Genomic DNA, 25,026 nt, shown 5'->3' with positions numbered 1-25,026 from the left:
CAGAAGTGTCCAATATTGCTAGTTTCCTGAAGTATTTTTTGCATAAATTTTCCTATTACAAAAGTCAACTTTGCAGCTCAAACACATTAAATAAAGTGTTAAATATATAGTGCCAATTTTTATATTTACAATATATTCTGAAGGCAAATATAAATCTTAAGTTGTGCTTTTAAATACATACTGCAGTTAAGAAATCTAATTCTACTTGGAAAACTAGTGCTACTTTTTAGATGATCAGATTAATCACTTCTGGYGCTGAATTCACAGTTGCCCACTGTTCTAACCTCCTCTTTCTGCAGTCATTAAAGTGGAAGCTACAAAATATTTAAGGACACTTTAGCATACAAGCTTTCCTCATGGTTTAATCAGATGTTGCACCAGGTACTTTGACGGTGAGATTCCTCCTGGTATTGGTGACATGACGTTGCTGCGCAAGGAAGGAGCGTCCAGGACCATCTCTGCAGGTACCACTACTGCCAACAAGTCTAGCTTCCATACCTAGCTTCTGGAGAGCCAGGCTCTGCAAATAAGTATAACTTAAAGTTCAGCAAAACTGAAAAGAAACACAAAACTAACAGTCCCCCCCATATCCCCAGTAATCTTCCATCTGTAAACCTCATATTTACAGAAGACATACGTAGAGTTTCTTTCATTGTGTTTCTAATATAGCCTTCTATTGCTATAAAAGGTATAGAACCAACGCAGAAGAATCCAAGATTCATTCTTTATACAATCTGTTAAGTTTAGGTTATTGAAAAGTTACTTCTTCACTAACTGCARCTATTAACCATTTTAATTTACTTTCACCGTTTGATTTCCTATTCTAGTTTTCCTTTATGGAATTCTATTTAAATCTGCTCTGAATGAACAGCTTTTTGAGTCCTTTTCAAAGCAAACRTTCTCACAGTCTTTACAGCACTATTTTAAGATTAGTAGTAGTATATTAACTTAATTTCACACATACTGTGCTAAAGACATGTTACACCTGAAGCAGGAATTTGAAAGCCTTTGAAACCATTATCTCTGTCTCGTGGCTAACAATCTCAACATTAACAAACGCCTATAAAATATTCAGGATTTAATTTGCTAAATCCAGGTGGAAAGTTAACTATGACAGAAGTCACATTATTTACACAGAAGTCACAGTCTGTATCAAATTTGGTCTATGTTTCACAGCACAGGAAGACAAAGAAAAATGGAAATTTACTACTTTGTAAAGTTGTTTTCTTACACTTGTATATTTTTCCCTTTAGCCTGCTTTCAGGTATGCTGATGAGAACACTTCCAAATCTCAGCTTGAGATGAGAACACAGGAACAGAAATTTCAGCCAGAACACCCAGAACTTTGATGATAAAACCAGTTTATTAGCAAGTGGAAGAAAGTTATCTCATTTTAAACTGCGGCCACTGGGTACTGTTCCTTTCCTTAGTACACTATGTTTAGGCATGAAGTTATGTTACCCTGCAAACTGGATATTTCTGGCAAAGTTACAACTAAATTACTGGCTTAACTACAGCTAAGCTCTCTTCTAAGCACCACATTATAGTGAATCCAAAAAGAGAACTGAGCTGTAGAACTGTCACATCTAGTGAAATGGGTTGTTCTGATTTCCTAAGATACCAACAACAAACTTTTGACTCACCTTGTTATACCATGCAGTTACAATTAGTTTTTCCTCATAATCACGTAACTTAGCAAGTTTGCATTCAGTCTACAAAGAGACAGACGACAAGGTCAGTTCACACACAAGAAAACTGCCTAAACATAGTGCAGTCCATAGAGTAAAATAAACATCTACAGGAGAAATATTTAAACATGCAAAATAAGCAGAAAGCCTCGCAGCATAAATAAAAATTCTTCCATAAACAATTGTGACAGAAATTACAGGCTGCCACAAGAAGAGGATAAACTTTGTTATAGAGGTTGAAATACCAATTTCAAATGTTGTTTGAGGACAGAAAACATGCAAAGTCTGGTGTTTATCAGAAAGTCTATAAATAACATAGCAGTTTAGCAGTTGTTCACAGGCTAAATATTCTTAATGATACAGYTGAGTTATTATTATATAGTGCGCTACTAAATAATGCTGCAAACATGTAAGCAAAAATTGAGGCCACAGCATTTACAAAGTCAGACATTTAAAGAATACTAACTTGAGGGGAGGAATTTTGTGTTTCTTCAATTAGCTGTTCTAACCAGTCCTGTCCATACARTTGCAAACCCAAAAGCGGCAAGTCCCATTTTTTTGGTACGTACACCAATGTCAGCATTCCCCCTCACAGARGCATAGCCAAGCAGATACCACTGAATTAACAGGTTTTACTCTTGCATATGTTTTCAAGAACTCCAGTATATGAAGCCATCAATATCTTAGATTTAATATACTAAACAAGTCCCTGCCAAAACAGTTAGTCCATCATACCGAGTTATTTATTACTGATAAAGATAATATCCTGCACTCTTGCACAAATCACTGCAGTGCAGTAAAAACATTAATCTTGAACAATTTTTCACATGCAAATTTTCAGACTTTCAAAAATCCAAGTCAAATTATTCAAATTGTACACTGAAAAACAAAACAAGTCTCAGTACTGATAGACCTAACAGAATAAAATGTGAATTAACCTAAGCTAAAAATCTGTAGTATTGATGGCCTATACAGTTGCTAATTGACAGCAGTATTTGAAGGGTACTGGATCGTGAGAAAAGCAAAACAAACCAAAAAACCCGAGTGCTTAATATCTGAAAAACAGAATATGTTAAAAGTTATTAAAATACAAAATTACCTCCAATGACTCGATTCTTTTATCTTTCTCCGTCATCTGTTTTCTGAGCAACATAATTTCTGCTGATGCTGGATTTAGCTTGGGGTCTAATGTTTTTATCACCTGCACAAGAAAAAAAAAAAAGTGCATTGCAAATGAGATTTCATTCTTGGCAGCTTCCATCTCATTTAATCACAGAGGAAATAGGAAGGCAGGCTGAACACTCTTCATGCAGTCACGTTAAAAACCACATTGCTAACCAAGCAAGTCAGAAGGCATCAAATGGTATAAAAGAATCGGCAATGGGTCTCTCACTTTTCGTTTCACTCCAAATAGAAAAGTAGTAGCTGCATGATACATTTTTAGCTCAAATTGCTTGGTTCCAGATGGTTAGTAAGTATATGAAAGAACAGGTTAAAGTGAGAGAACCATTGCCGAGTTCATCTCTTTAATCAGTTTATGAACGAGGAATGCATATGCTCAGAAGCACTCTATGTCACGCACRTTTCTTGCTTTCTCAAGGTACATTTTGTATCTTTCTTCCATTGCTTTCATATCTTCATCTTTTTTACGCAAAGCTGCTTCCAGTTCTCCAATCTTCTGAGCTATTTAGAAAAAAACAAATAAAAGAAAAACGCTAAAATACATAAAGCACATCAGAACTTGGGTGTTCTCTTCATTTTGTTCTCCAATCAACTTTTAAGATTCTGACAGTTTCCCATACAAGTATACAAGTTCATAGTTCTTTTTTTTCCAGTAGTACCATTAGTTCCCACCTGACCCCGATCTCCCATTTTGCAGGATACTGTTAAAACAAATAAGAAACTGAAGATCCCTGCTAATTCCCATTATGCCCCCTTTTTCCTCTCCCRTCTCTTATTTCAGGTTTAAAGCTAAATTTGAGTAGAAACCCAACAAGTATTTGCTTACAGGAGGCCACTTCAAATGAAACAATTAAGCCTTATGAAGATACTTACAGTTCTGAGTAACATCAGGTTGAAGTTCTGCAAGAAGAGCCTCTTTCTTCTCCAACTCATCATGAACTTCACTCAACTTTTCCCTATAAATCAAAAATATGATCTAGGGATTAAATTTATATCTAATTTCATACAGTCCTAAGATCTTAAAGCTTGAACTTGACAGTAGAAAGTTTAAAATAAACAAACAAGTCTCTCCACCTGATCTTGAGATACTTTTAAGTTTAAATAAAATTATTAGATTTATAAAATTAAGTTATGATTAAGGTAAGTATTTTTAAAAAACTATAAAAATAAGTTCCCAAGTTACAACTTCCCGAGTCTTGTTTACATAAGATTAGAAGCAAATTAACAACCAAAAATCCCTAGCATCTCTTTAATAGGTCACATCAGCTGAAACGATGGAAGAATTTTAGAAGATGAAATGAGTTCCCAATCTGGTAAGAGTGATGGTTATAACCACCTGATACAGAATTAGTACAGTTAAAATGCCAGTGGTGATGAAGACACTTGAAACCTACTCCTGTTACAAGATTATCATGATCMAAGTAGACAAAATTAAACTTGATTCTTAACTCACTACATTTATAGCTCYCAAAATGGTGACTTGGAAAAACAAGAGATACTCAGCACTATGAAGATTAGAAGCACCTGCTGTGCTATATGTCCATTTATTTAGTATAAATAACTGTTTTGCAGACGCATGAGCCTTACTTACATATGTGCTGCCAATTTCTGCTTCAGGTTGCTAGACTATAAAAGAAAAAGCTCAGTCAGTTGTATTTCAGTGATTCATACATGCATTATTAAAAGTARTTTTACAAACAGGAGCCCAGAATACTTAAAATAATGTAGTTATTTTAGTATTGACTTATGTTCAGGGCAAACAAAATAGCATTTCTTTATGCACTGCCATAATTGCATTCATGTCTTTTGCACCATAGAGACACCAAATCCAGCAACCTTTAACAATATTCTTCTCATAGCACCACGTAGCATAAAAATGTAACTTATAAAATAAGGAGGCAAAAGGTAGRAGAGTTATGTTTCTTTGAAGATTTGGGGAGGGGGCAGTCACATACTGGAGCTTTTCAATCAAAATGCACTTGACATGGGGTTTTCTGGATCCTCAGAYTACACTGACTGAATTCATATGCTCTGAATATTATTGAGCGACATCTGCCATGACTGTACAATCTAAATTGAGGAAAATGTTTGCAGGCAGCATGGAAAGCTTTTAGAGCACACTAAATCTCAAATGTTAATGACCACTGCTTGTCATATATTTGAAAGCTGCTGCTGCTTTCATCCAAAAGGAGTGTCTAAGTTTGTCATGCTATCTTAGTATTTCAAAACTAGAGGGTTTCAGCTTAATAAAATGAGGCATTAAAACATCTTGTTAGTGGTTATCAGCACTAAACACTGAAAAAGTCACATGTGAACAAATGTCTTGGCGCTGAACAGAAGAATTTTAAACAGAAGTGGCAAGACATCTTGAAGTTCAAGGAGTCTGAGCTTTCACTTACTCCTTCAGTCTTGAATCCCTGCTCTTGTAAAGTCTTTTGCAGATCCTCAATCTGCTGTTGCAGCTCTCCAATACGCTCTTCATTTAGCCTTTCAGGGAGAAAAAGACAGTTATTATCCATCTTCTAAGTAGGTCAAAACACACAGTGAGATTTTTCTTTTTTATGCCTGGATGATAATTTTTCAGAGGGTTTACTCAGCAGGACTTTAGCTGCAAAGAACTGATTTCAAATGCTTTCAGTTTGACCTGAACTGCTGGAGCACGTATTTGGAAGCTTTATTAAGCATTTCTTAAGAACAAACAAACAAACCAACCCACAGAATCACTGAATTTTGAGCAAGTTTACTGCTAGAATTCTTGTATCTTAGACTGCTTTCRGCAGTTATTAAGTGAGAGAAATTCAGACCACATTCCAGCATCATGACAACACAATTTCTGTGCCATTTTAAAAGTAAAATTCTTCCTTTCAACAGGCGAGTATCTGTTCTTGGCCTACCAACAATCATTTGCTAAATGACTGATTCTTTAGAAGAGCTGAAAGAGTCCTATAAGCAATAGTTTCTTGACAGCACACTGAAGACAGAGCTTACTGCAGAGTGCTATACTGCAGATGCAAGTTACACAGCCTCTCTGAAGGTCCAGAAATTACATTTTGCTAGATTTTAAAATGCCGTTTCATCCATCACCTTTTCTCAGTTTCCAGTTCATTTACTGTCCGGTGTTTTTGCTCCAGTTGTTCCTGAAGTTCTGTAATACGTTCATTTTCTGATCCTTCCTGTTGCAATAGAAGCATCTTGTTTTCATGCTGCAGCCGAATAAACATTTCCCTAAATCAAAACACCCCAAAAAAAAAGAGAGAGAGGAAGAGAGAGAAGAAAATTAAGAAATAATTAAGAAAACTGACCTAGAATAAGAGGGAAGTGTTCCCATTCCCTTTCCTCACTCCCAAGAAGGGCAAAAGAAGTTTTCTTTAAGACTGTAGTTAGGGAAACAAATCAATTTTTGATTAAAAGGCAATTTACAACTATCAAGCAACACAGGTCTGTTTTTGAAGAGATAAACAAAGCTTTAAATTAAACCACTCTAAATCCAATATTTATTCTGTCTACGCTTTCCTCTCCTAAACTTTTGGAGTAATATCAGCTAGTCTTTAGTTACTTTTAGTTTCTCATTAGTATTTATTCCATTTGCCAGCAGCAAGATGAGAATTGTTTAGCTCTTTACAGAGAATCTTGCAAGTCAAACTACGCAAAGTAATTTGATATGTCTTTAATAAAAGAATAAACACCAGGGGGAAAAGCTTAAACAAGAAACAGAGAACCCTTTAGTAAGCCCCAGTGAGGGAAAATAAAAAAAAAAATGGGATAGAGAGTGGTTTGCCAAAAAATATAGACCTTTCATAGAAATAATTAAGATGATGAAATCCCCAAACGAATCCAACTTCATCTTACCTATATTCCACTGGCAGAATTTCAGCAGCAAGATTATCATGACTTCTAACATGAGACGCATCTGAAATTGCACAGGAAGTTTAAATTAACAAATTTCTAGATACCKAGTAACATAGATTAAAAAGCCTCTGCAGCTAAAGCCATACCTGTTTGGCTCAAGTGATCCTGTTGCATTTGTGAACACCGGAGCTCTTCATTAGTTTCTTTTAAAGCATCACATTGTACAATCAGTCTCTACGAACATACATATTTTAGATACTTGAGGTAGAAATTATATTGTACCACAGTAAGACTAAAACATTGATCAAAAGTACAGAACCCAACAATAACTTTTTCTTTTTATGCACTACATCTTCATTTGTACGGTAGCACTAGTATTTAGGTATTTTCCTCAAGCACATTCAATTTGCAGATTATCCACATTACCAATGCACTAGGTATTAATGTAAAAACTCTAATTCAAGAGACTTACCTCTTTTTCTTTGCTTAAAGCTTCGTGTTTTTCTTCAAGTCGCTTCATTTCAAATGCTAACTTATCAGCCCTTTTTGATTCTTCAGAGAGTTTGTTATGAAGCTCCTGGACCTTTTCATAAAGGTACACAGACAGAATATTCAGCACATGAGTGTTTCAAGATGCTACCTAAAAGCAATGTTAAAACCTTCACTCCTGTCCAGTTCGGCCAAAATGAACAACTAGTCCTCAAGTCTTTTTGCTGTTGCTGTTAATTAAGATGCAAGTGTCTTTTTGGGTGATTTAACAAGTCCAAGAATTTCTTTTTGGTTTTTTTTTTTTTTTTTGGAGGAGTTGAATGCTTTACAGTTGAAATAAATATGACTTTTACTGTTTAAAATTATTTTCTCTGAAGGAAGTTGAGAATATTACAAGCAAAAAAAATCCTCATAACAGCTGAACACCCTCTGTCAGGTACAGTAATTACTTCAATTAAAAACAAAACCACAYTCCCAACTAATGGGCAACTAATCGCTTGAAAAGAAAGCTACAGGTARGTGTGCTACCTTAATTAAGAGACAGTCAAAGATACAGGCTAAGTCCAAGGGCTGTTAAGCAGCTCAATTTTTCAGTGAAACATAATTAAACGACCAGTATTTAGGAAAGAAAAATATCTGAGAAATATTGATGTGTTAAGTAGAGATGTAGCCCTACCTGTCTTTTGTACGTTTCTAACTGGGCGCGTGCTGCGTTGGCTTTCTTCAGTTCTTCCTCTAAACTGACTGTATTGTGCATGTACATCATGTTGGTTTCCTGCAAAGATTTCACTTGTCTGCGAAAGTCATTCAGATCCTGTAGCTTTTTACGGTACACTTCAACAGTTGATTCCAGCTTATTTGCCTTATCTGCAGTAGTCCTTAAAGGATAGACAGAATTACAGAAGAAAAAGYATGTTTCTTCTAAAGATGAATGTCAGATTTTGCTTTCATACACATTCAAGCTTTTTGCAAAGGGAGAAGTATGCTAACCAAAAACAGAATTAAATTCCTACTGCTTTATTTTTAACTGTAGAATGAAATTAATATTAAATTACACAAATACTGTTTTTAAAAGTGAAATCACTGAAGGGTTTAAGTGAGAGCAAGACTGACAATATATATGACAGATGCACCAACACAGGTTAACATAGCAARTATCTCTAGGGAATTCTGCAGAGTGAAATGTAAATGCACCACTGCATCCTGCACTAAATATTCATCTCAAAGCACTGGCACCTGGCAAGGGCAGACATGCAGATGTCCTCATTAAAGGGTTATACAGAATTAGTACATAATTATACTATGAAAATTATAGTTAGCAGATATGCCCAAGGATTACAAACTGATTACTAAAGAAAAAAAAAAAAAAAAATCACATGTGGGCCGAAGATATTTTTATTCATATATAAATACCGTGTTTACAACCTGACATCTCATACCTCTGGAAACCAGTATAAGAAAATTTCAGAAGAAAGTTTTTTGTACTTAAGATTTGTTTAGATATTAGTACAGGACCGCTGTASAAAGAACACCTGAAACTGCTTTTGTTCCATGGTTTATTTATAATACTGTCTGAAWTGCAGACCTAGTTTAGCTTATACAAGGTTTATGTTAAATTCTCAGGAGTGATTAGGAATTTCATTTTCATTTTGATAAGAGCATAGCTGTATGAAGTTATGTCAAAGTTCAACCTGCATATTTATTTTTCTGCATCGGAAAGCCAGCCTCTTGCTAACACAGATGTCCTCTTAATAAAATCCACATATATACACAAATTAAAGTCTTAATCCTTGTAGAACTTAATTTTCCAGCCCATGTGAAGCAAAGCCATTCCTATATTAATTAATCTCACTTCACGGAATACTTCTGAACTCCTATTTTTATAGGAACACTAGTGGTTGTGTCTGTTAATTCGTATTTCATCTCTGTTTTGTCAAAAGCTCATTTCCCAACATTTATTTTTGATCCTGTTCAGTTAAGACGTACTCTCAAAAGTAACATCTCGGAAMAATTCTGTCAATAAAAATTCGGATAAATCCTGTCAATAAGAAAGCAAGCTGTGACTGTTACCTAAGAACATCAATTTCATCCTTGAGGGCTCTAGATTCTTCTGCCAAAGAGGTTAATTCATCATTTCTATGTTGCAGTTCAATTAGTTGTTTCTCCAGATCTTCACAATGGACACGATAATCATCTTTTGCAGCTTCAAGCCTACCAGATCAGAAATACAAAATTTGTTAAAACTCATTTGTATTAATACCCTCTGCTCATATGATGACAATTTCATTACTATTAAAAGCAAGCCACTACYGACTAAAGGCACCACAAAATGCAAATGCTGCTGCATACATGAAACTACATTTCATCATCTTGTTAAATCACAATTAACTCTTTTATTGTACCAGGTTCAAAGGACCCGTATAAAAAAAGTTTTCTTTCTTTTTAAACAGCATTTAGAGAGGGAAAAAGAATCTATATTTTTTTTTAAAAAAAGTCAGTACAGTCAAGTGATATTTTTCCACACATCATTTTGGACTTGATTTTCTGCTACCTACCTACCTATCACCTGTTTAAAAATATGACAGAGTCACAATATTTTTAATTATAARTAAGTGTTGATTTTTCTTTTTAAATGTTAGGATTATCTTTAAAACATGTTAGATTAAAAAAGCAYTGGGAAGCTTTTAAAGTACCAATGGAATTAAGGAATTAAAATGGAAAATCCTGGAAGAATATCAGACATTCTTAGATCACATTTGGCATAAATAAATACTTTTTTAAGAGAAAAGTAAGTTCTTTCATACCTGAAGTTTTCTTCTTGGAGTTGTTCCAGCTGCAACTGTGCATGAAAATACTTTTTTGCAACCACAGTATTTGGATCATCAAGAGAGTCATCTAATTGCTCTAACCTGTCATTCATAACCTCATTTTCTGACATCAAGTTGTTCTTTTCATCCTGAAGGGCAGCCACCTAGCACAGATAAAACAGCACAAACATTTTAAGTTCTGTCCAGTTGGAAAGAGCTGAAGCAAGACTGTAATAATTCAAATCAGCTTATGAAAAAAAGACTGAGAAACTTTAAAAAGAAATTACACAGCATACTTAAGCATACAGGTGCTTTAGTGTATGAAAGCTATGAAGCACTGAACGTTTTTCTGAAAAYGACATTTTTTTTAAAACTGAAACCATGGTAAAGGCATACAATGTACTATGGAGAGAAACCGGTATTTTCCATAAAAAAAAAAAAAAAAAGAATACCACGGACGCCATACAAAAGTCTTTATGTAGTAGTGTACTCTCCATCTTGCTTGTACGTAAAAATAAAAAGCAGGATGGCACTGGCTAGCACACGAACACAGTACTGCCGTGCGCTCAGCAGTGATGGTTGAGCAAGAAGCAGTTCCAGGCGCCGTAAGCTGGGAAGCACACACGCAAAAGAAAAAACCTCAACAGCTTCGTACTCAGCATGCAGTTTTTGCAACAGTCAAACGAGTTCGATATTGAGAGTGTTCACAGCTAAGCAAATGAGAATACAACACTGTGCTAAAACAGTAAGTATATTAACAGCCATAAAATGGGGAAGGATTAAAAGGATAGAACCTTTAAAGTTTACTAGTGAAAGATGTTAATATTAAGATCCTGTCAAACATAAGAGCATGTAGCATGTGTTAGTTAACTGGCATTTAAAACAGGGACAATGCACTTTTTTAGGTTATGTTTTCCTAGATCATAAAGAAAACCTACCTTTCTTATATTCTTGGAAAATATCAAGGAAGACTGAGACCTTACAAGTGAATTTATTAAGAATTAGTTTAAATGAGAAGTGTCAGTCAATTATGGCTTCAATAAATAAATTAAAAAAACATATCATGGCGATATAATTAACTAAAACATCAAATTCAACCTAAATATTGCAACACTAAGAAACCCCTTGCTTGCAATCATAATTTAAAATCTATCAATCAAGCAGCTGCAAGAAATAAATCAGTAATTCTTCTACCATTGTACTGGATGCTGCTTTTCTAGGTCCATTCCTTTTTAAAGGTCAACTTCTTATATACATGCACATACAGACACCCAGTAAACATCGTATCTGAGACTTACTCAGTGCAAGCCTCCCTGCTCCAGGTTCAGCCACTCCCTGAACACCCACAACACCCATATTTTTAGAATAATGTTATAAGAACACCTGTCTCTGGCTTCGAAAAAAACCTTTTCACATAGTCAAAGCTAGGCTTCTAGCTTTGTTTTGGTTCCTTCCCGATAGCTTTCTCTTTTCCACAGTTTTGGCTTAATAGAATGGGAGTAAAGCCTTTTATCTCTGTTTTGACTCACAAGTCTTACTRTGACTTCAAGGAAAAGGGAGTTGAAGTATCAATACAACTCTAAAAAAAATTGTCGGGCATCTGCAATTGGCAGTAAGAGTTCATTTTAAATATAGCAAACTCTTCCAGGCATTTCTATTTATAAGAAAAGCAGAAATAGGCCTCTCTTTTCTCCCCAGAGGGACGTAGAGCTGAGACAGAACACCAGCTCCCTAAAAGAATGCTACGCAAATGTCTTCATACAGGATCAAATCTAAGATCAACTGCATCTTTACATAAAACTCTTTCAATTCTGCTATGTAGTACCATAAAACAGGAATAAGACTTTAAGCTAACTTTTTTTTTTAATCTATTTAACTGAAATGCAAGTAACCATTTATTGTGCTTAACCACTGTTTGCTGCTTTGAAGTCCTCTTTCTCTCTGCAAAAAAACAGATTTCTATAAACTTCTCTCATTAAAAACTAAGGTAGACCTATTACCAGTGTGGTTTGCAAATGTCAACAAGGACCTATCAGCTTTCATTATTTTTAATTCATTTAAATTCTCCATGTTGAAACTCTGCCCACAGCAAAAACAAAAACTTATTTCAAGTAAATTTCAAGTTTCAGTCTTCTCAACACTCATGCAAAACAGTTTTTTTGTTCTCTCCTTTGATTCAATCACAGTTATATGAATTGTACTTTAGGACATAGTTCTGAGGACTAAAGGCAGCAGTGACTGAAAATGAACTTACAGATGTATTTTTTTCTGGCTACTTGATACTAAGAATAAATACAAAGCTAGCAACAAAGCAACCTCTGGTTTCACAACTGACAGARTAGCTCAGCTTTACATTAGAACAACATTTCAAGTAATCATGTTGCTTTCCCCCACAAAAGGACAGTTAAGAATTCTTACAAAATCTTCCAAGTAAATACAAAATTCACTGTGATCTTCAGATTTTTTGCTTAATAATGTCACCACCACACGCCTTAGAAATAAGCAGTCTGTTGGTTCTTACCTGTAAATCTAGCTCTTGGCATCTTTGTGCCAACTCCTCTTTTTCCGATAGTGCTTCCTGAAGTTCTTCCAAAGCTCTCTTAAGCTTATAAAAGCAGAAGACAGTCAATTACTCTGGCCTATAACCAAAGCACTTCTTTCTTCCTACATGTCTCAATTACCCATGCCAACTGCTCAAGGAGAATGCTGGGCACCCACACAGTCAGAAGCCTGATTACATGGTTGGATAAGGGTCTCTGTTCATTTACTCGCCTATGTTTTAAAAAATTATCACACTTAAGAATTGAATTATTGAAACTCAGATTTACACTCAGATAAAAAAGAACAGTCTAAGCTAAAATGACACAGGAAAACACCAAGAGCAGGGGTGATGTCACAGTTTCAAAATCTCTGCCCATTAAACTTGAACTAATAAAATCCACAATCTTTCTAAAGATCTTTCCACATTCCACATTTCCACRTCACTTCATACACATTGTTCTGACTACCAGGTGTTTTCAGAATCTCAAAAGAATCTGAAAATAAACCAATTTTTTTTTAGCCWAATAGAGCATTCTTAGTTCTCGCATTGTACAAATTGGCAGGTTTTACACCCTCAAAGAAAGTTACACATCTTCTTTAGAACATGCACTGAGAGCTATACCTTTTTGTATTATTATGATTAGCATACCGTAGATTATCTTACTGTGTAATTTCTGCCTAGATTAGGCAGAACACTAGCACATTAWTCTGTCCTTCATGAAACAGTACAGTTCAATCAGCTCAGCTCTGACTAGAATACAGAGCAAACAGTTTGTACAGACAGAAAATAAATCTTTTTTTTTTCCCCTTCTGTTTTGTCTTGGAGAGCAACCCATCCCTTCATCTGAATGGCAGCAAGATACCAACTTATTCTCCAAGATTACACTACAAAAACMATTGTTAGGCAGTTACCTGCTGTTCCATTTCACTTGATGCGTCAGTTGTAGAAGGACCCATTATTTCCTTGCTCATGAGCTACAAAAAGAAAAAGCCACAATAARAGAGTAATTCAGAGGTTAAATGTTCTGTAAATTCACTGTCCTTTGAATTTCAACTGTATGTCTTTGTACTCTTGCAAAATAATCAAAGCAGATTAATTAAAAACAAAACAAAAACCCTCATGGTTGGTTGGCAAAAGACTTAAATTCAGAATAAGAGGACAGATTTCCCAAATTAGATTTCTTTTCCCARATTAGGTAAGTGTGAGCAGGAAGCTCTTACAGGATGAATCTTAAGCATTACCACATCATAAGCCATATTTTTGAACTCAGAAGACTAAAATCAAAACTGCATCTCTTGTTTTTGACCCTCACAGACCATTCAGAGAAGCACTTACACTTCCTTAATTTTTTTTATTAAGGAACAAAGATCAGTAAGTTAATATTCAGGCTTTTCAGATGAACGCATTAGACTATTTAAGTTACTACTTACCTCCTGAATAGCAGTCATGACAACATGTTGWACTGACTCTTCTAGGGTCATGATATTCTGTATGTGTTCTATAAAAAATAAGAATATGTAGTGACCCATGGCAACATTCATCTTAAATAATTTGAAACATCATGCAAATTTTGTAGACAGATGCAAAGATACTATCCTCTGAATTTTTACATGCAATGATCTAAAATATTCATGAATAATGAAATGTACCATAACAGAATTTTGCACAACATACTTGCAGAAAAGCACTGCCCAAAGAGAAATGAATGCAGCTAACACATCTTTAAAATCGGTTTTATGTATCATGAAAATTTTTTTTTTCCAAGTCATGCCAGACGAGCTAAAATAAATCCTCAGAAATCAGGTGTTCTGTATGCATTTTAATCTACAGTTAGGGCTCTATATGGGAACAGTTCTTGCCAGAGCAGCAAAGTTCTAGGAGACGGTATCTGTACATTTGACCCAACAAGCTTCTATTATGTACAACATCCATTTAGAAAAGATTGAATGATTTACTTCCCTATAAAGATAGGAATGTCTATATAGTATGAAAGTCAATAATATCAGTTTTTAATCTAAAATGCTTGATTGGTATTTAAATAGTAAGTTTTAGGTTTTGATATATATTTTAACAGTTGGGTATAGGAAAAAAAACCCACAAACACTGCAGACTGTATTTTATTCTGCTCTAAAAAGAGTTTTATGCAGACAAACTTCCTGTAGGTGTATTGCTTTCAAGTGAACACCAGGTTCAGAATAGGCATTCTCATACAGTAAGTTAACAGTAGAGGTTTCAATAAATAAGAGAAAAGTTTCTTTTACACCWTATTAATCAATACTTCAAGACAGTTTGCTGTTTTTTTAATAGATAAAATTAGGATTTACCTTGCTTCCTTTCACAGTTGACTGCACAACCTAAAATAAGCTGCAGAAGCCTGCCCAGTTCAGTGGGATCTGAGTTCTCAGATATCTGGTTTAAGTCAGGAATAAGTTCTTCTGATATCTGCTGACCTAAAAACTGAGAAAGAAAATGAAGAGCAAGTTAAGACGAACTCTCAATTTCACACAACATTATGACTTATTGCCACATAAGAAATCTGGACTCAGTAAGCCACTCATAGCAAAAATACAGGCTACTAATCAAGTTTGTTAGTGTAACGCCCATGAAAGCCAAAGAAGTTAATATTAGCTGTGGAGCTGTACACTAGAAATATGGCTGATGAGAGAGCTCAGATAGTATTACCATGTAAGAAATCTGAAGACATCTACATGAAACAGATGTTCTTTCCTTATTTATTAAGAGTTTGGCAAGTAAACTCATGGACTATATTAGTTTAGGCCAGGAAAAGCAGTTCCAATGTGTATGTGACTGGAAAAAAAAGGGTGTCCAACCAAGTGCAAGTCAATCGCTTTTACTGAATTCAGCACCTCAATTTCGCCTCTTGTAGGCCTAAAAACCTAAAGCAGACAGCTTTAAAAACATAGTAATATCTACTCAAAAKACTTGGTGCTTATTTAATGTGAAAGAGTTATGCATTTTATTAAGAGATGATTTTTTGAGTTAATTTCTTTTCAAAAAGGACACTGATTTTGAAAGTTTAATAGCTTGCATGTTTTCTAAATGATCTGTTCTACAAGAAAATAAAGCACTATAAGCTAAATGTTCCTGGGTTTCCCCTTAAATGAGAGGGTTGATTTGTTCTATCAACAGAACCAAAAAAAAAGGATAAAACAAGGAATATGCACAGCAAAATAATAAAAAAATTAGAAGTGTATCAAAAGTCAGTTGCTCCTTAGTCCTCCAAAACAACAAACAAGAAACCTTTTCATAAGCCCAAAGAAGTTCTATTTATGGGCTTGCCCTGGAAGAGCCTAGCACTGAATCTCACAACTAAGCCTAGGCATGAGCAAGAAAACAGTAGGATGAGCTGGCAAATTTTTCCAGACTGTTCTCATTACATGACATTAGCCAAGGCTCATACAAAATTCATCCATGGAGTTTTTCTGTCCATTTGTTACCACAATCATCCTGCACATGAGAGAACCGGCAAAAATACTTATTCTGCCCACATGGATTCATAACTGTAGCTCACACAGTRCAGGAGAATATCATAAAAACTAAGCTAGAGGTTGCTGAATAGAAAAGGATTCCTGTTCTACTGTGTAGAAAAGGATTTAAAATTCACTAGGCAAGACCAGGCATGAATGCACACAAAAGTCAGCACAATTCTGCAGTTTGGCACTTCTGACACTCACCTGGGCAGTGACAGAGACATGATTTCCAGCTTATGTTGTGAAAAATCTTTTCTAAGTAAACAAGCTCACTTATGCACACACACAAAAGATTTTTGAATTAATATAAAATTATATGAAACATTCAAATGACCCATTAAACAAGATAACTACAACATACTTTCTACAAAACAGCCRTCGACATGTTACTTTGCTAGAGAAAAAAAAAGGGAAAGAGAATGTTTACTGAACAGAACAACAACAAAAAACGCTGCTTTTTCCATACCTCATGATAGTAGTCCGTAATYCCTTGAAGTATCTTCTTCAGGTTACTGGACTAGTTGTATATGAAARGAAAAGTTACAAGCTTTCACTACTTTAATTTCTCTGAAATTAAGTATTAATTTATAATCAAATATTTAATAATTTATAATCAAACTTTTACACATTAAATATTTAAATACGTAATGTTAGGAAAAGAGAAATACTGCAGGAGAATGCAAAACACAAGCAGACCCTTAAACTAAAGTTCACTTACATTAAAATTAATCTTAACAATTAATCCAAGTTTAATGATGAACTGCAGTTTTTGTACTGTTAGATATGCTCAGGACTGACACCATACCCAGCCTCAAAAAAATTTTTACTAACTTCAGTTTTGAGTACCTTTATTCTCCAGTTGTCACCAACATCATCTTTAATGCGACTTAGCCAAGATGCATCAAACCAGGCAACATCTCTAAAATGAAATTAAACAAGAAAACATTAACGAACACATATATTCAAGTAAGATACCAGACCCTCAGCAGTGGATTATCGGATGTTTTACTATAGTCTCTAGCAAAAATGTAACTGGTTCACAGCAAATTTCTATCCTGCTTAACATTTTCTATGACATACACCACCACAAAAGACGGTATGTTTTAGGACAGCAAGCATTTCAAAATTAAGTTAGCTAGGAAACCTAGGGATATCCTTGTCATGTTGAGTTTTTAAATACATGAAAAAATGGTAATAGTGAGATAAACTTTAAAAAAATTAAATACATTAATACCTACTTTAGCCTTTTTAGGTACGTAAATACTACAATTAGTCAAAGCTACTTATCAAGAAAAACAAATTATTTTTACTACTGACATTTCTTAATTTCTGAATCTGTTTAGTTCTGCAGGCAGTTGTATATTTACTTCAGAGACATTAATAAGGATGAATCATTGAGAAAGTGGTTTACACAACTGAGCTGCCAAGGGGCACAACTGCAGTATATCTAACAGTATCTTTGACAATGCTTTTATTTACTGTCTTCAAAGCACCTAATAAAAGATGATTTTCCCCACTTACATATCAGCAAACCTGGGTATAAAGCAATTATCCAAGTCCAGGGTTCTAGCCATAATACTGGACTAGTACTAACAAACCTTCACCTGTGTGAGTGGTCACTACTACTACTTCTAGCAGCCTGATGTAGTAGTTGCACTGATCTGCTCCTTTAGAAGCAGTAGCATCCTGCAGGGACTTAATAAATTAAGTCCTGCTGAGACACTGGCTAAGGGAATTTGTCAACCCACGAAGTCTACTGACACTGGGGAGTGACCCTCAGAGAACCCTGACTAAGCAAGTCTGAATCAAGTTTTGCCAGGTGCTAGTCAAAGAGCAAACTCTGTCTCTACAGACACATTTTCAGGCACATTTTCAACGTCTCAAGTGTTTTTATTGTTGTTTCATTTTTTGAAGTAAATTGTTAGTAATTAAAGATACAGATTGATCAGGAGACAGCAAGATGGAAAGATGATTCAAACCTTCCTATGATTATCTTAATATATCTGAGCCAAAAGCAGCAATAAAGTTCCAGTGATAACCTGTGCCAAGTTTGCCAAAAGAATATGACACAATTTTTGAATTTTTAATTCCTCAGGCCAAAGTGGAGGAACGTATCACAGGAAAAAATCCATGGAAACAGTTTTAGAAGAAATCATGTTAAACGCGATCATACAATTTGGCCCACTTATCCTTAATTATGGTTCCAGGAATATTGCTACTTCCAACTCAATACTGTASTATCCCCCCTTGATGAGCTGACAAAACAGAAACCAAAGCACAAAAAATAGTAACTATCCTATTTAATCCTTTGCTTCAGCATAAGAAACAACAAAAATCAATATATATTAGCAAACAAAACTACTTCCTATTTCAATCTACCATTGTCAGTTATTGCCAGTTACTTCTGATATCAAAAGGAGATTAAAAAAAAARAGAAGCTGCAGCCCTGGACAGGAAAATCACAATGCAACGTATGGAATATCTCCTCTCACCACCTCCACTCTTTCATGTTATTAGGCAACTATGACAACAATGTAAAGGCATTTATCTTCTACTATAAACTGCCTACAATAAATTTACGAATACAAAAAAGTCAGAAATAATCATTCCCCCATCCCACCCCTCAATGAYGAGGAAAGAGACTACACACACTAAATATAAGAACTTTTAGACTTTAAATATCTTCTCTTTGAAATTAAACTTCAACTTACATTTGATGAAGTACCTGTGCCATGGCAACACCATTAGTCAAGTCCTGGACGTCTCTGCAAGGTGCAGCAGTATTGAATGTCTGCAACTAAAAGGGGGGAAAAAGTATGATTTCTTGATTGACAGAGGAAGGAAATTAGTTATCCTTTTCCTCTTTAAAGCACAAGCCCTTTATCAAGGGCTTTCTCCTTTAAGCAGTCCAAAATACTAAAATCCATTCTGAGCTGTGCAGTTTGAAAATCAACCCAATTATCTCAATGAGCGTGACTGTCAATTATGAATAATAGTTTTAAGAGTTAGAATTACCAAGCTCTGCTTTTTCATGCTGGTTCTTTTATTGTAAATTATGGAATACTACCTTCTGAATCTAAAGTCATGTTTATCCATCCTTTAAATTAGGTGTCCAGAGACATATTATCAAAATAAAAATTGTTATCAGAAGAGAGAATGGATTTGCTTTTCCTCAGCCTTCAGTCTTTTACTACCTGCTCTTAATAATGTAGGACACAACACCAATAGAGACCCTTGGGATTATCTGAAGACAAAGAAGGGAGAGTTCTTTGTTTTTGGGTAGTTCTATCTCTCTAGCTGAGAGTTTTTGGGTAGTTCTATCTGAAAGTTAAAGCACTCTATATATATCAGGACAGCTGAGAAAGACTGAACAATTTTAAATCTTGTAAACTGATAGCACATTTACTTAAAATACAGGAATTCCAAAGTTACACTAAATATGTTCCTTTCAAAATATACAACTTCAAAATACTGTTACATATCCAAGAAATTTTTACTATATCCTGAATCACATATCTTTTCCTGGTAAACAGTAGTTATCAAACTACTACAAACTACTAGTTATCAAACACATACAATTCCTTATGTTTAAAGATAAGTCTACACACAATTTTACCTATCTACATATTCTGTAAAAAAATTACAGAATCTAACAACTTAAAACTTAATTAAAATTGMTTCTTCTATTAAGAAATAYAYGCGTTGAGTAGAATGCAACCAAACTTACAGTCTTTAAATCTCTGCCCACTGAGAAATTTCATTTTGTTCTACACTTACTATGTTTATCATGCCCTAAATCATCTGYCCATCTGTGAGAGGACTTTCCCAATCTTTTGGGACAGCTTAGCTCCTTCAAAGGTCACTGATGAATGACCATGCCTAATGCTTTGGAGAAATTTAACTACTAGGAAAGTAGTTTCCACTTTCGAGAACTTGAGGCAGTCATTGCACAGCCTATTGTTTATGAAGGCCACTCACGTTTCCAGCAAGTTTGTTTCCTTGCTTTAAAAACAAATTTTAATCAAACCAAAAAGAGAAAAATATGCAGACTGAGTCTTTTTTAAATTTATTTTTAAGTAATTTTTAATCCTGTATTAGAGCAAGCACAGACTAGTAATCTCTCGTAGGTTACATAAAAGATTAAGCAAGCAAATGCAACCTGAAGTAGTTGTGATTGACAGCCTTGGTTTCTAATACTACAGCAGCCTTAATGACAACTCAAGATTGTGAGCTCAGAAGCTTATGAGTCAGGACTGAGCATGCCAGAATTCAGTTTTCGGGCAGAAGGCTGTGGTACTGCCATTTGGATACAGCTGAGGTAGTAAGGTAACAGGTTCTACCCTTCTGTGTCTATAATCAAGCCTGCCCAAGCCTACTGGAGCAAGTAAACACAGTCTTAAAAAAACTTGTGTCATGCAACACTTTTATACATGTCACTATCTCAGAGAAAAAAAAGAGCTAATTAAGACTAAGCAAAAAGCAAGACTGTCACCCCAAAGAGCACATTCTCTCGGCTTGCTCTTCCCCACTGCAAATCTCTCAGAACTACCAGAATTTCTCACTGCTCTCCAACCATTTGCCTGAATCTGCATCTACTTGCAAAGGTGAACTGCATCTATAGCATCTTCTGTGCTTCTGAGTGTTTTGCTACACCTTTGCAGTTGGGAGTCTTTTTTTCCCTTGATATATTTAAAATTTACCTATGTGCCTAGAAACACTGAGTAGAAGTTTTAGCTGTGTAGATTCCAAATGCCACATCAGTCAAATAAGGTCCTCAAAATAGATTTTTTTTCCTGTATTCATAAAAAATCAGACAGCCAGAAGGAGGTTGTTAGAGGCAACCAGGGACTCTGATACTGCAGCAACACTAGTCTTTCAGATTCAATTAGTTTTCCTGAGCACAGTCTCAAAGACATGCTCAAGACATGCTGTTACTCATGCCGAGCACCATTTCAGGTGTCGGCCATAAACCTAACTTAAACACACCCTGCTACTTGCTCTTGAAAGCAGCAGATTTTTTTTCTCCCAGACCTACAACTATTTTGATGATAATCTAAATTCAAAATCTGATTTTACATCAAGTAGCACAATGCCTTTTCCCTGGATCTACCGATGGCTTTACCAAACAGCTGTAGATTAAACAAGATTACGTTCACAATATGCAGTACAACCCTAAAAAGCCATCCAGTACTTGAGAAAATAGGCCCTCAATTCCATCTGCAGGATCCTGGGCTAAAATACTCCAGCTGACACCCAGATTACGATGTCTGAGATAGAGGGTTAACAGTTAGTCAAACAGATTTTGAAGTAATAAACATTCCTAATTCTTAATCCCAAAATTTTTATAACAACTCAGCCACAAGAAAAGATAGCATTGAAAATGACAGACATATGAGTACATCTATTGTAGAAAAAGCTTTCTGTTGAAGATATGAATATATCGAGCCACTCMACTATCCTTGAGGTGGCATTTATTTACATAAAAATATGAATTGACAGATAAAAAAATCTTTAGAAGTTAAAATTTTTATTAAAATACCTTTGATAAACATAACAAGTCTGTGAGATTATTTAGCAGAGCTGGAAAGGATGAACTAGCCCTGCCAGATTTAAGCATTCTTCCTTTACAAAATGGTTTAAAATACAATTTTCTTATGTAGCTTTTAATTCATGTATATGAAACTTCGGAATGTGCTCACTCAAATCAGCTATCTAGAACACACTCTTAGTATGAAGGTCACAACTGAACAGAAACAAAACATGCTTGTAAACAAACAAGTAAATTTTAATAGATGTRATCCAAAAAAAAAATGCCTGCTCCAATGAACTTTGGAGAGACAGAAGATAAGCAGGAAACTTCTGTTCTGCTAGAGTAAAAGAAAGCCTATTCTATTATTAAAAATACCACCWAGGTACTATTTTAATGGCACCTAAGCATAGCATCACCAGGCCTACTGACTGCCGCTTTTATCGTTCTACTCTTACACCATAAGCTAAGTTTGTCCCTCTGCGGGACTTGTTAGAAAATTCAGCTCTAAAGTTTGTTGCAGAAACAATGGTAACAAGTATTCCTGGAAGTCACTTTTCCTTAAAAAATCAAACACATTCCATGTATAATGTAATGCAATTCCACTACAGAATTTTTTTTTTTTAATTGTTTGTTTGAGGTATTTTTGGCATTATCCTTAATACTTTAAGACCAATGACCTCTAGGTTGCAGGAACACTAAATGTTTTTATTCATACTTTCTATTAAATGGAAAGCATGTTTACTAGTATAAGAAATGCTAAAATAAAAATGCAAGATCTGCCAGAACATCAAATATTGTGAACAGAGCAAACATGCTTTTCCTATGGGACATGGACAAAAAAGATGARAAATTTATTATTGCTATTAGGAGCTTCCCCCCTCCTTATTCAGTCTCCTAGGAAGTTCAAGTAGAAAGAACCTCTGAAACATCTTAGCTAATGCTCAGCTTCTACTAAATTTTAACTTGGGTCAGAGAAATAAGGTGTTAAGTCTGAAAAGCTGCATATAACATACATAGCTAGAYATTCATTTACGCTAATGACCCTGTATGATGCTCTTTTAGTTTAAGGCTGTTTGAAGTCCCTCCTAGCATCACTTTAAGATATGTTATGCAATCAGATCCGTGTAAGTGACTAAACTAAAAAAGTATTAGGCTTAAGATATTTAAATAGGAATTGTAAAGATATTTCAACATTACTGAAAGGAGTTTGAGAAAGACATCAGGAACGTATTTACTCAAGCTGTTTCATTAATTTATTTCGCAAGAGAGCCATGACAGCACTATTCTGATCTACAAACAGAAGATACRGAGCTGAAGAGCGCAGAGAAAGGGAAGAGAAGGCATCGATTACAAGATAAAGAACATCCAATCCAGGAGAGGTAAAAGAGATATCTGAAATTCTAAAGACAAACTAAAAATTAGCATGCAAGGTAGCTGGACATGAAGAGATAAGGAGGAAAAGAAAGGAAGCTGTTTCTTCAGTGTGTAATACAAAACTAAGTTATATTAAACCTTTCGTACTGTAATGCAGAAAACAGAAGGAACACCTTTCTTGTAGCTACTGCTAATTTACTTTTGCCATTATGTTTTTTCCTTGCCTGTCTGGTTTTATTGCCAGATCTTGAYAATGCTTTTAAAATAATCCATTCTTTCCTTTTTTCACACTTAGCAAACCCAAAGTAGCTAAAGGGACATTCCATGCAAAGCAGCCCTGGCCTTACCTGCAAAGAGTTCACTGCAAACCTGTACAAGACACACTGTTATTTAGTACAACGTGCCTGCACGCCTGCCAAGCTTGCATCCCTACAAGACCAGAACTACAGCCAAGTAGGGAAAGCTCAGGAAGAGGAAGAAAGGATGAATTAAGAACCCAACAACCGCCTGCGTGGGGCCTCTGTGCCTGTCTGTAGCAAACGCTCCTGCTAACCGCAGGGTGACAGCAGGTGAAGTTCAGCTTCTGCTCCAGGCTCCTGCTTCTGCCAAACGAATTCAAATTAACTGTGCTATTATTAATTAGTGTGAGGTTACTYCATGGAAAGGTTGGCCAGAGAACCACTGACCAGAGCAACAGGGTACTGCAAAGGTTGTAAACACAGCTCAAGGTTTGCAGGAGACTGGGAGGGAGGAGGAGGAGGAGTATAAACGAAATACAGGTATTAGGGAAGCAGCATTATTACAGAGGCGCTCTTACTTCCCCCAAACTCATCATTTTCTGCCCATTTTCTGCATCCCCCCCCACGGCAGCAGCCATAACCAGCCGCATTGCCGGGGGGGAGCGAGGACACGAGTCCAAACCTCCCCCCCCCGCAACCGTGACACGTAAGTCCCGGGGGGGGGGGGGGGAGCCGCCCCCGTCGCCACGGCAACGGCGCGGGCCCAACAGGTGCCCAACGGCCGCCCGCGGCGGGGGGCGGGGAGGGAGAGGCCGCTCCGCGACAGGCGCGGGACCCGGCGGGGAGGGGAGCAGCGCGCGGGCAGCGGGGACCCCCCCCCGCCGGGGTGCTCACCCAGAGGATGAGGCTGTCACAGAGCAGGAGGTCCGTAGGYTTCGCCTCCATGGCGGCGGCGAGCACGTCCCGCGGCAGCCTCGGTTCGGTTCGGCTCCGTTCGGTTCGGCCCGGCGCCGCGGCTGCGTCAGCGCCCGCTGCGCTCCCGCCCACAGCGACGCACGGAGACCGGCGAGCCGCCCCCGCGCCCACCGGGCCGGGCGGGCGGGGGCGGTGCCGCCACGAGTGGCGGCCGGCTGCGCCAATCGGCCGCAGGGGCGGGAGCCACTTGGACCAATGGCCGCCGGGGGCGCGCTCGCCGGGACGGGCGGCTCCCCCTGGCGGCGGCTCGCGCCCTGCTGAGGGCCGCGGGGCCGGTCGGCTCGTCCGTGCCCTGCACGTCCCGCGGCCCCGCTCCGCCCCGCGGCCGCTGCTCCCCGCACACGACATGGCGGCGAGCGCGGAGCGCAGSGTGCCGCCTCACACCGACCTCTCGTTACGGCTCGGGTAGCTCAGCGTAGCGGTGCCGGCGGCCGCACCACGGAGTGCRGCGTTTGGGCAGAAACACCCTCGGTGAACGAGGCAAAAATAGTTTCTGCAGCTCTAAGGGAGGCCAAGGACAGCAAKCAGCGAAGCAGCAGCGCCATGCGCAGCTGTGTGGACCTTGTGACAGATACAGGGCAAGACACCATCCTCTCCAGCAGGGCAGAACCTCGGGGCTCATCCTCTATTTTGACATTTTTCCTCAATTTCCTCAAAACCCCTCATAGCGGGGTGTCTCAGGTATAGAGCGGGACACAAAGCGCAGTTGAGCTGCTGCCCTTGAACCAGACACTTTATCCAGGCGGCTGTAAACAGACACGCAGCCACGTTGCCACGCATGAACAGGGCATCACGCGCCCCAGATAGACACGTACACCTCTTCACACACCGTGTCTTCCTTGTCCTGCTAGAGGAATAAA

General features: G+C 37.0%; 1 protein-coding gene across 2 annotated transcripts; it reads right to left on the bottom strand.

The window, feature by feature from the left end:
• HOOK1 (hook microtubule tethering protein 1) lies at positions 1-24,192 on the bottom strand. 2 transcript variants are annotated; one of them, XM_026034881.1, is made up of 22 exons: positions 24,086-24,192; positions 18,760-18,845; positions 16,895-16,967; positions 16,515-16,565; positions 14,882-15,014; positions 13,988-14,055; positions 13,469-13,531; positions 12,537-12,620; positions 10,013-10,179; positions 9,279-9,419; positions 7,885-8,086; positions 7,192-7,302; positions 6,866-6,953; positions 6,720-6,780; positions 5,955-6,095; positions 5,270-5,357; positions 4,462-4,496; positions 3,744-3,826; positions 3,271-3,371; positions 2,788-2,889; positions 1,644-1,712; positions 1-520 (listed from the first exon to the last, which is right to left on the bottom strand). In XM_026034881.1, the coding sequence occupies exons 1-22, from the start codon at positions 24,134-24,136 to the stop codon at positions 362-364; spliced, it is 2,157 nt and encodes a 718-aa protein (XP_025890666.1). In that variant the 5' UTR covers positions 24,137-24,192; the 3' UTR covers positions 1-361. The 2 variants fall into 2 exon arrangements, with proteins under 2 accessions (XP_025890666.1, XP_025890674.1); XM_026034889.1 differs by lacking the exon at positions 24,086-24,192 and adding an exon at positions 23,300-23,331.
• Positions 24,193-25,026: the final 834 nt, after the last annotated feature.

Source organism: Nothoprocta perdicaria, unplaced genomic scaffold (genome assembly GCF_003342845.1).
Source record: "Nothoprocta perdicaria isolate Ctin4 unplaced genomic scaffold, notPer1 scaffold_0, whole genome shotgun sequence".
NCBI classification, from domain to species: Eukaryota; Metazoa; Chordata; class Aves; order Tinamiformes; family Tinamidae; genus Nothoprocta; species Nothoprocta perdicaria.
This window is presented reverse-complemented; position numbering and strand designations above follow the sequence as displayed.